The sequence below is a fragment of the Melopsittacus undulatus genome, chromosome 11 (assembly GCF_012275295.1).
Source record: "Melopsittacus undulatus isolate bMelUnd1 chromosome 11, bMelUnd1.mat.Z, whole genome shotgun sequence".
NCBI classification, from domain to species: domain Eukaryota; kingdom Metazoa; phylum Chordata; class Aves; order Psittaciformes; family Psittaculidae; genus Melopsittacus; species Melopsittacus undulatus.
Window position 1 is genome coordinate 4,280,845 of NC_047537.1, and position 12,284 is coordinate 4,293,128.

Consider the following 12,284-nt stretch of genomic DNA (forward strand, 5'->3'; position numbering starts at 1 on the left):
TTGCCCACTTTTAGCCTTTGTTCCACCATTGATGTGATAAGGTGAGATCCATGCATGGATGTAAGGTTACTGCTATCAAGAACAAAAAATACATGGCTTCTTAAAAAAACAAATTTACCATGTGAAGTTACTAATTACACTTTCATGATAGTCAGGAGGGCAAAAAAGACCAGTGTTTGCATAAAGCATGATAGGCATATTTTTAAGTCAGGTCTTGCTCTGCTGTGTCTTGCTTCCTCTCGCTTCGTTCCCAAGCCACAATCCCTTTTTACTCCTCTTTCTTTTTTTCCCCATTTTTTTTTATCTGTGACATCTGCTTGGAGCTTGTCCCTCCTGTGATCCCATACCACTTGCAGCTGTTCAGACCTCCAGCTCTGAGCCGTGCATGGGGTGCCCTGAGCATACGGCCTTTTTGATGTGTGATAAAACAGAACCAAGCCACTGGGGGTATGGAGAGGGAATGCAGCAGAATATCAATAAACCTGTTCTGAACAAAGCTGCAGCTCTGTGGTGGAATAGACATTTCACTGAAGTGTCAAGTAGATGGATAATGTATTCTAATTAGGGACTGACTGATACTCCACAACTTGGAGACCTTTGGAAATCAGATCCAAAATGTTAACTATTTTTGTAGCGTGTGTTTATTTTGCACTTGTTTAATGCCTTAAAACCTATTTGTTGGAAGAAGCTATTTATTGAGCTATATTTTCTTACATTGCAAAAACTTTTAGCTATAAAATTGCTTATTGCCCATTTTAAGGACCTTTGAAATTTGTATGTAAACCTCTTGAAGTTTGTTAAAAATACAATATTGCGTTTTGCTGCCTGTTGCTCATGTTGTGGTTTTGAGCAATAAGCTGTAGTGACACCAAAAGCCATGGTTTTGTGTTGGGGTTGTTTCCCATTTGTTTTGTTTTAGTTTCCACAATTGTTGCACTTGGAGTGGAACAAATAAACCAGATTTGTAGCCTGTGTAAATTGACGGAGATTGTTTGGCTTCAGACCTCTGATGCCATCCCTTCCTAGAAGAGGATCTTGGCCTATATGTGCATTCCAGAGGCACAATATATTCAGAGCTAGTGCTGAAGTTCCTAGCATATCACTAAAAATATTGTGCAGCTTTGCCTTTTCCAAGTCCCAAGGGATAAATTGATTTCTCAGCACCTGGGTGACCTTAGACAATGGTTCATTCTAATTCGACAGAGCAAACACTGGGAGTGGCAAAAAAGGCTTTTTCAGTTCCTTGAGTCTCTTATTTCCTTCAGCTCTCAGCAGGATGACATGTTCCTGAAACCAGGCTAATTAAGGAATTTTCACTAGTCTATTTTCTTGTATAATTGGAATGTCCCATTTCCTCCTACAGAAGTCATGGAGATACGTTTCCCTGAAATACTTCTAAAACCTTTGGACCACAAACTGACAGATCTTCAGATTTATATGGGTGATGAGAATGCTAATGCAATGTTAAAATGTCTTCTTTAATTCAGTGCAAATATGGTTTCCAGATTTATAGTGGTATCACAGAGTTATTCTGAAGTATAGGAAATAGTGCTAAGGACACGTGTGGTTGAGCAACTAACAGATAAATCAGAGAAAGTTCAGGAGATTCAAACTTGAGACTGGGAAGTGGATTAGATTTCAGAAACTGCCTCACACAAACCGAGGCTGCAGCTCTCCTATGGTATTTCACAGATCTGTAAATGTTTTTTTAAAGATGCTCAATCCAACACTTAGCTGGCTATAACAAGGACTTTAGGGAGCAAAAGGCTCTTTTTACTTTTCTCTTACTTTTGCTCTGTTGCTTCATTAGCTTTGGGAACGCTGGTTCCATTACTGTGAGTTTTCCTGTATAATTTAAGAAAATAATGAAAGCATGCATATTTTCCTCAGTGTTCTTGGCATTAAATCTGCCTTTAGATTTGTTTAGCCTCTTTTTTTATACACAGTGTGGGCTAGTATACTTTTGAATATTTCAAAACTGTAGAAATTGTTTTGGGTTGTTTTTATTCAAGGTAGAAGTTTTGGGTTTAAGATTGAAACATGAAGAAAAAAAACCCCAGTCGTTGCTGCAGTACATAAGTTCCCATTGCTTTGTGGCACTGTGTGTGTATTAGTGTGTGCTATTTCACAAAGATAGCAGTGTTCCACATTTGTTTTCTTCTCTCACAAACATCTATAACAAACACTGTACTGTTGGGGGATCAGAATGAGGTCGTTTTTGTGCAGGCAGCACTGATATTTAGTGCTAATTTTTTGGTTTTTCTCTTCCAGGATCAATAACTGTTTCATGTTTTTGTTCAATAGGGATGGATTTTGGAAGGCTTCCCTGAAAATCAGGAACAGGCATGGATACTGCAGTCATCTGGCATCATTCCTAGGCATGTCGGTAAGCAGTACAAGGTTTATGTGTGATTGCGTCCAAGTAGGAAAGATTAGAAGTGTTTCTCCCCAAAAATCCTCAATAAATTTGATACTGATCCTGAAGACACCAGAGTCACCACACAGAAAAACACTTCAATATGGCTTAGGTTCATTTAAGAACTTGAGGTAACCTGTGAGACTTTAAACCCTGTCTTTCACACATGAACCCTTTTCTTCTTGCACATTAGAGTTCTGTATATTCAGAACAATCCCAGCAAGTGTGTCTGAGCAGGTATATGTAGCTGTGCTTCTGTTCTGGGGTTGGGTCTCGGTTGTCTCTGCCTTCCATCTCTAGAAATCAACCTTTATCCTCAGACCAAAATAATTCCTTGTGTCCTAAATAAAAAGTCATCCTTCTGTTGAATTAAAGAATGCAAACTTTACTCCACCAAGTGAAGTGAAAATGTCACAATTTTAAGCTTGACCTTTCGGAGTATGGGTGGATTCTTTCTTATTTCATTTGAGAGGAATCTGTTTACTGGCAAAGTGCTGATATCCAAGACCTTGACAGCTGCCCTTGCCATCTAGAAGAATCCAGTTGTCCCAAATTAGTATGGTTAGAGGACCTTCTTAGAATGTAAAGAATTATTATGATTGTGTGGAATACAGTGTAAATGCTAAACGTAGAGCTTGCCAGTGGATAGTGAAAAGAATGTTAGTGAACTTGATGAATTGTCACTTTGGATTTGATTTGCACGAGATTTGACTGTTAATGAAGAATTCAGAAATCACTGCAATAGAATTAGGCAAAACTGTTTAATGTCTAGTACTTGCATGCATTTTTAATATACCTAATAACATCTGAAGTGAAGTTTTGCTCACAATTATGTCTGTGCCACCAAGACCTGAATGAGAATCTTAAAGCTCAGTCTGTCTAGCTAATGAAAAAGAAGGCTGAGAAGAGATTTTTGGTATGTGAGTACCTTAATAGGGAGGAAAAGTGTCTGAAAGAGCTATTTGATACGGAGGAGAAAGTAATAAGAAGAACTTTTTTGAAATCTGTAATCATATGCACTGAAAATAGTAATTAAATTACAGTGTTTAGCTGTGAGGATGATGAGCCAAAAGTGACCTAGGAACCTGACAGATTCTTCATCTTTTGATGCTTTCTAATCAAGTTTGAACACTTTTCTGTGAGGTTATCAGGAAATAAGTTTCACTGGTCTCCAACCAAAGTACCTGGGTAAAAAGTAATTGTTTGTGACATAAAAGAGATTCAGTCTTGAGTGACCTGTGAGTACTTCCATCCTGGGCTCCAGATACAATGTAAGTGAGAGAGAGCCTTGTTAACTGGAGTGGATGATGGGGGCAGCCTGTGTACTCATGGTTATTGGACTGGATACATACGTTGATGGGTGTTTTGTCCTACTATACTGTTTAGGAGGTGGAGCAAAATTCTGATTGAAACTCAGTATTTGCAGGTAGAATACTGGAAAAGGAGATTGAGGCAAATGTGCTTGAAATGCATTCGTCCATTTTTAGCATTAGGACACTTCTAAACAGTTACAGGAAATAAAGCAATTAACTAACAAGAGCAACACTTCTTTCCTTCATTTTGTTTTGTTTTGTTTTTTTTGTGCCTAGTTGCGCTTTATGCTCCAGACACTGTGCTGATTGAGAGGAACAGTGGGAAAAGGATTGATCCTAACACAGAAGGTGCAGTATGTGTTTGCTCCTGATCTCCCCTAGAAACTGGAGTGTTGCTTGATCTCAGAACCATTCTAAAACCAATAGGATTCAAACTTAAATGGTATCCCTTTAAGGACTAGTAGGAATTTATAATTATAAATTCAACTGTTTGGAAAAAGTATTTGTTGATGCATTATTTTCTGTGCCAATAAAATGTGGAAAACGCAAAGCTCAGTATTGAGACTGCAAACAGTAGACTATGGCTATAGCACAGAATATCTGAAGGTTATATCTGCCTATATGAGCTTACATTTTGCTGTGCATCTTTGCTAGAGTCTGGGATTTTTTTTTCCTGAGGTGCAGCTATGCCTTTAAATGACTGTGAAATAGACTTACCTCTGTATTGCTTGTTGTGTACCAGTCATCTGTTACATAAAATCCTTCAGTGATCGATAAAAAATCATACTGAATGCTTTGAGTGGAATGAGGAGGGATGTTCTTAACTAAAGAAATGGCTTTTATTTGTTGTAAGGGAGATTTGCTTATCAAAGGACTTGCTTAAGTCTAAGAATTTGGAGAGGTATCCCCAACCTGGCTACTTCCTGTCTGTGCATGTGCAGAGTAATAGCTTTCAGTGCAAGTAGGAAGGGAAATGCATAGGTTATTGCTTGCCTCAAAGTCTAAAGCTTAAAGACCATGATGTTGTTTATTAGGAAACCTTTTGGAGCTGAACAAGGCCCATTAAATAACCCTCTTAGTCCCTAATCAGTGTCTAACTTCCAGAGGTGTACCATACGACCTTTGACTGGCCACACGATACGCTGATACAGGAACGTTTGGTGAAACCAGAAGGTCCATCTGAACAGGAGATACCAAAGAAACTGCTGGAATATCACAGAAACTTCCCTGGGATTTTCCAGATCTACCAAAAAGTTCTGAAATCAATCAATGCAGACCAGCCTTCTATGGATGTCCTCTCACAGGGTACATATGCATCTTTATGGAAAATCTGATAGTTGATAAACTCTTTTATATATAAATTTATATATAAATTTGAAAGGTAGCTCCTAGCTGTTAGAGACAGTTTGTAGGATTAGGATTGGTCAACACAGATGGCTCCCAGCTGAGTTACGTTCCTTCTAGTACAACATTTGGGCTCTTCCTGGTAATTATTTTACAGGACTAGAGTAAGTGCAGGTACCAGGAAAGTCTTAGCACCACAGTCCTGCCAAGGAGCAGCTGAGTCAGAGCAAATGTGGTTATTTCTTCAAGAGTCTCTCTTAAAAGGCTGCATTGTGGCTCAGTTGTTAATCTCCCAAAGGGCTGGTACCTTTCACAAGTCTGGTAACAAGAAGTAGGAGTAGTTCAAAGCCAGTAACATTTCATTATTTAAAAGCTGTTCTTGCTGGTAGCTTTTCTGTTCAACAGTTCTTGTTTGCCTTTGCTTGACTGTAATGCAATCTGACTTTTAATGTTGATTCTTCAAGAAGAGAATAAGGAAACTGCCAGAAAAGACCAATTGATAATGTACTTTGTAGCTGTCAGTCTGTAGATGATCTGTTATATCCCAGTAATTCTGCATCTCAAAAAGGTCTTTTTTCTAATAACAAGTGCTGCACTTTTAAGATAAACAAGGAGGAAGTTTATATTCTGAATTTACAGATTAATTACCTCTAAATTACTTAATTAAATTTAAAAGTTCATATCATCATTCATAAAGAATTCATGCCTTGAATTGTAAATAAAAATGTGAGTGCCTGAATATTAATTATTATTAATTAATAATGTAGTGAGATAAATTGAAAACTGGAATGAAAAAATCCTCTCTAGATCTTTTTTTCTGCAGTGCCTCAAGCAGCCAGAGGCTTTTTTTAAAGAATAATTAGCTGTGGAGACTGTCTGGGGGATCATTACTCCTAATTAACTTGGTTATTTACTGCAAATTAAGCATCATTTGTAAGCAGGGTGCTTTGCCTGTAATGTTTGTGCTTTTCAATACACTGGGTTATGGCAAATGTTCAGAATAACTGGAGCACTCCTTGGGTAGCTGATACTCAGGGTTTAGAAAGTTCTGCAGCAAAACACACATTTGCTGTTAGGATTTTCCAGGGTTTTTGTTAAGCTTCTTTATTGCTATAGGTATGGTGTAAAAAAAAAAGAGGAGATCTCTCATCAATATTAGTATTATTATGGATTGTTTCATACAGTTATAAAAATCTGTAATTTTTTAAACTGTAATGCAATTACTGCTCACATATGCTGGGATGTGTGACATCAAATTCAGTTTGTATGGTGTAGTGTCCCAGTACAGCTCGTGGCACTGAAGAAGAGATGTACACGATCCTGTGTGGTTGCAGTTTGAGTTAGTTTCTCAGTTCTATAGGTTCACTGCCTCGAAATACCAGGGCTGGATTTTGCTGGAGATGCTTCTGGCTTACAAATGTACTTTAGAATGATACCAAAGTGTCTAACAGAGGGTCCTCAGAAAGTTTGTTAGTATTCAGCAATGTGTTAACAATGGTAGTTAAAATACTTATGGTGCTCTTCATCAATCATTTTATCCTTCTGTGGTTTTGTTTGTTCTGTTTGATTTGGGGTTTTTAGTATGGACTTACGATTCTTACAAACATTAATGTCTAATCTTGTCCTGTTTGTTAATCATAAAAGGGGCACAGAGAGTAAGAGTCTTTGACTATGTCCAAATATGATCCTAATTTGTCTTCAGTGCCAAGCCCTGTTTTCTTATAGCTGCTTGGGTATCTATCAGGTTCTCTTTTGAAATTGTAACAGAGTTCAGATCTCTATAATATGTTACATGATGATGCTTTGTATGTCCTGTGGTCTTTCCAAAACTCTTATCTGTAGATTGACCTGAATGTAGTATTTCCTACACAATAAGAAATGTGGAAGAGTAATATCCAGCAAACAGTAGAATGGGACAGAGAAGCTCAAGGCAAAAATGATGGACACAAGAATAAAATCATACTGGGCTGTGCGTTGTCAGTGCTGTGTTGTGTCATGACATCCTATGCTACAAGTTTATAACACTGTTATTGGGAGTCTGTTAACCACACACAAAGAGCTGGTTAAATGTCATATTAATTTAACATCCTGAGTTTTTACACTTGAATATTTGTTCAGAAGCTGCAGAAAGTATTAAATGTAATTATTATATCCCTCTATATTTTGCATGGTAAAATTGTACCTATCAAGCAAAAATTACTTCTGCTAAAATCAGCATGGTAAAAGAGCAGCTATTAATTGAATCTACTCTTTAAAATGGTTTGACATTTACTGATGAAAGGAAGTATAGGGAATGTAATGATGGTAAAATTTCTGAAGTGCCTCCTGGTGTAAGTTGCTGACATGACAGATATCAGTGTCCTGGTTTTGGTTGGAGTATCTGGAAGTTTCAGTGATAAAACAAATGATCATCAACATAATTTAATTTTATTTTGAGAGATGCTAATATTTATATTAATTAAAAAAAAAACAAAACGAAATAGGATGTAAACTCTATTTCTTGCTTCATGTTCTAGTCCTTACTTATGTCCAAACATGGCACAGATCAGCTGCCCCCTTTACACCACGGATTGTCTTTTTTGGACCCCCAGGCAGTGGGAAGAGCCTTCAGGCAGATCTATTAGCTCAGAAATACAGTGTTGTCAACAGTAAGTTCTCAAGAAATATATACTTTGCTCAATTCCCCTTTTCTCAGTTTCTGATAATTTATCTTTTGCTGTCTGTCTTTCCTACATGCTCATAAAATTTCTGTTTGTCCATTGCTATGGATGTCAAGTTCTTGAAAGAAGTGAAGTAGTATAAACCAGTAGAGCATATATTGTGCCGAACTAGCTCTAACATTATTTAGACATGATTTTTTATACCTCTTACATCAGTATTTTTCCATGTGTTAGTTCCTGTAGTGCTCTGAATTCTTCTGTGGATCAGTGGATCATGAGTAATGTCCTTGCAGTTTCAGCTATCTGACCAAAACTGGGGCTCTTAATAAAGAGAGTTTACTCTGAACTTTAATGAAGACTCAGGTTCTGTGCATCTGAAGTAATGTAGTAGAAAATAAGTGATTATTTAAAAGTTCATTCTCGTTCTTTGGTAAAGGAGGCCCAGAAAATTCTAGATGATGCTTGTTCATGGTTAGCATGCTAATGCCTTGATCATAGGTTTGTGCAGTTCCGTTACAGGCACAGAAACAGCTATGAACAGTCTACCTGTCAGTTCAGGGTCCTAGGTTTAGCATTTTTCTATTTGCAGTCTTTATTATTATTTTAGTGTTTAAAAAAACATACATAACTGTGACTAAAATGATATCTGGTAAACTTGAAAAGGGTAAATTTAAATTATTTACAAATCTATATTACAATACTGAAAAGTACAGATAAAACTGATAGACTGTTTTTGCTATTAGTTATTTTAATATTACTGTGGATTATAATTTAATATTAAAAGTAAATGTAGCTTTATTCAAAGCTGTATTTTTAATAATGGTGTAATTGGCTTAATGAAAAATAGTCCATGTTTGACTATGTTAAAAACACTTGTTATCATGTTTCTGAATGTATTTAGTGGTTTTGGACTTTATTTTTAAAACTGCAAGTTTGATAGTGTTTTCATCTAGGTCAAAATTTGCATTTCTTTCTAAAGTAACTACTGGATGAGACTGCTGCAGCTGCTCTTACTAAATGCAATTACCACTGCTTTACCTGTATGTTGAATTTTAAGTATACTGTAAACCAAATATTAGAAGAATTAAGTATTTAATTAATAGACCATCATTAGACCATCAATAGACTGTCATTTTTCAGAATAGTATTCAGATTATACTGGAATTGAAGCACAGTCTTAAAAATTTAATCCTGTGTTTAAATAGTCTCATGAATCAGACTGAGTTTAGGTTTATATATGCATATTAGTTCTCTTAAGCTAGGGTCTATGAACTGAGTTTCTGTTATGTTTTCACACCATTTATTCATACCCTGTATTGACACAAATTTTCTTCTTCAAGAAAACTAGTAACTTAAAATTTGTGCTCATCCCTTGTTGCTTAAACATTAAATTCCATCAGCTTTATCCAAGAGATGTTGCTGTGGAGTATTCTTCCTCTTGTTTGCCAAACAGACTGATTAATGGCGATAAAGCAGATGAAAGATGCTTATCTTGCCATTAAAGTCAATGCAGCTGTAGATGTTGGTGCTCTTGATTTCAGAAAAGTATAATTAACTTCCAGTTATTAATTGAAAGGTCATGCAATAACGTAGAGTGTTTTTTATCTAATACGAACCAAAACTGAGTTGAAATTAGGACTTAGGATGTTGCATAACCTCTCCATGCCTTGGTTCCTTCCCTGTGAATTGAGCTTCTGTGCGGCAGTGAGACTCAGTAACTCTGGTCAGAAAGGCAGTATTTCACATACCACTGTCCTGACTAAAATTTTAAATCTGTGTCTCCTGGTGTTCTGTGTATTAGAAGTCAATTATGATACTGCATTAGCACAGTTTTTTAAATATAGTTCTTACATGATCATTAAATGATCCAGGGAATCACTCCCTTGAACCGCAGCTTTTCCTGCACCTCCAGCTGAGCCGCTGAGATGCTGTTCAGCAGGTGTAACTTTATTCAGTAATTACAAGTTTATAAAAAGTGAAAACCACGAGCAACCATCGGCTTATTTCAGAAACATATTTGATTAATATCTTTATGTCCATTTTTAATATGTTCTTTGCCAAATGTATTCTTTTTTATTCGGTATTCTCCCCTGCTCAGTCTCTTTGCTTTTAGCTCTGCTTGGGCAGAAAAAAAACAGATCTTAACAACCAGCCCCCAAACCCTACAACTTTTATTTTATTCAGTGACCTTATTCCAGTATGCAGCTTCTGGGTTTTATTTCTCTTCTTTGTTGCTTCCTTTTTAAAATTTAACCTTGTGTCTTTTTTGTTCTGCCTTCCTGTTAGTTTGCTGTGGGCAACTGCTAAAGGAAATTGTTGCAGGCAAGACAAAACTTGGGGAACTCGTTAAGACTTACATTGACAGTGGATACCCAGGTAGGGCACGTTGTTGTCTCATTACACTGTACTTAAAAATTTGTTGCAAAAAAGTAAAATTTGAGTGACTTTTTCTTGGTCAAATTCTAACCTGAGCTTCACCAGAGTAATCTGGAAGTTGACTAATTCCATTTCTTACATGTGATTTGTAACACTGCATAACAGAAGTTAGATTGCTGAGCTCTTTGATATCTTCAAAGCAAACAGTTCACTGTTTCAATGAAATTCAGGTTTCTCCTACACATTCCAAAATTTGAATTCCATGTTTTTATCTCTAAATCAAAATCAGAGTTCTGCTCTAGATGTATAATTTTAAAATGTTTAAACTGTCGCTTATAGCACATTATTGTGTTTCATTTTTATTTCAAGTGGGCTGTAATAAACACTATGCTTTTTGGTTTTAGTGACTTTTCGTATGCTATTGTAGATTACTTTCATGAAAATATTTTAAACTTAAAGTTTATTTGCATTTCATTTCTATCAGCATTTTTGGTCATAGGAAGGGACTACCACAAAGAATATCTAAGCATTCTTTGCTTGTGCAAGGCTCTGCAGTGATTTCAGATAAATCATGAATAGTGTAAGCTCCTTAAGGCAGCAGATTAAACTTAGGTGTTTGTTAGTTGTCTTGCACAAGGATAGCTGTCTCAATGTGGTGGCTATTAAAAATCAGACAAGAGCTGTAGTTCTAAAAGATAAGTTGTATTTCAGTAGCATGTAAAAATGTTTGGTTTTCCAATTTACAATGACCTGGAAGTGGAATTTTCAGTCCTGTTTCTGGCAAGAGGCCGAAGGGTTGCCAATGATACAACTAAAAGGAGACAGTCTTGTTTAAGATTGAGAAATCTTAGTTAAGCTTCAGTATTAATGGAATTTTGAGAAAACCCCCCTGAGCAAAGAAAAATCTTCATTGTCTCTTTCAGCAAGGAAAGTCATTTGGTGAGGTGGAAAGCTTGACAGTCCCCTTTTTTTGCACAATAGCTTAATTCTGAGACTGAATTACGCAGATCTGAAGCATGAGCCTATAAAATTAACTGAGGTTCCCTTGATACCATAGCAAGAGATTCAGTACTTTTCTAAGCATTTCAAAAAGACCTTTGGCAGCCTTGCAGCTTTGGGTATTCTATCCCTCTGTCAGGCACTTTATCAAGCCATGTGGTAATACATTTTAGCACTAAACTTCATCTCTAGTGAATGGATTGCATTTATTTGTAACTCTGCGAGTTCAGTGCATTAATTTTCTGTGTCAGTCACCATATCCCTGGGACTAGGAGCTTACATGGGAACCATGGGAATGGAAAGCATGAATCTCTACAGCCTGAAAGGGAAGCTGGGTCCTCTGGAACATGGGCAAAGAGATCCAGTAGAGGATTTTCTGATTTAGAGACACTGCTCATCAGAATGGCCATTTAACTCAAAAGCAAGAGATCTTAGTGTATACTAATTGCAGTCTATCCTAGGTCTTCATGTATGGAAGCAACTTGTGTATAGTGTGATTGATATGCAAGTGGCTGCTTGTGCAGTTTAACTCACATGTGGAGATCATCTTAAGCTCTGGGCCCATGTCTTTTCACGGTATCCATTAATTTCAGAATCTTAGGCATATACTGTAATTTCACCTCTCATCTCTGTGAAGTAGAGGACAGCCACTCTAAATACCGCACTCCTTTAATTTCAGTTGTGGCTGAGATGGGAGTTTAGATGATCTATTTATTCAAAGATAGGTCCTTTAAGAACTTTCTTTACTAAAATACTTTTTGTGTATTTTAGAAACTTCATCTTAACCATTAAGGTGCCTTAAAAGAGATACCAGAAGAATTCCCAGTAGAGTAAAAGAACTGCACAGATTATATTTCTTAGCCACTCCTTAAAATGCACACATCCTTAGTGCAAGGGAGCTGTTTCAGGAAAATGAAATTGAATTTGTAGTTCATTCCTCCCTCCAAATTAGAAATTATTTCAGATTGAAATTATTTTTTTTAATCTAGCAGGTAAGGATAAAGCTGTACAATGCTTCTGAATGTTAATGGGAATAATAACTGTATTTCTGTGTATTCTGCTAAAAAAAATCCCTTTGCTTGTGTGCCCATATATTTTATGGGGCATACTACAAAATTAAGGGCTGAATAAATACTATATAGCAATACCAGAAATAATAAGTTCAGTCATTTTGCT

The 12,284-nt window shown here is 36.5% G+C and overlaps 1 protein-coding gene across 3 annotated transcripts in view; it reads left to right on the top strand.

Annotated features, from left to right (window-relative positions):
* AK8 (adenylate kinase 8) overlaps positions 1-12,284 on the top strand; it is a 65,241-nt gene that overhangs the window by 17,977 nt on the left and 34,980 nt on the right. For all 3 annotated transcript variants that reach the window (XM_005146337.4, XM_034067610.1, XM_034067609.1), the window contains exons 6-10: positions 2,305-2,386; positions 4,006-4,077; positions 4,834-5,034; positions 7,590-7,721; positions 10,020-10,109. In XM_005146337.4, the coding sequence (XP_005146394.2) occupies positions 2,305-2,386; positions 4,006-4,077; positions 4,834-5,034; positions 7,590-7,721; positions 10,020-10,109 (577 nt within the window). The remainder of the gene's footprint in view (positions 1-2,304; positions 2,387-4,005; positions 4,078-4,833; positions 5,035-7,589; positions 7,722-10,019; positions 10,110-12,284) is intronic.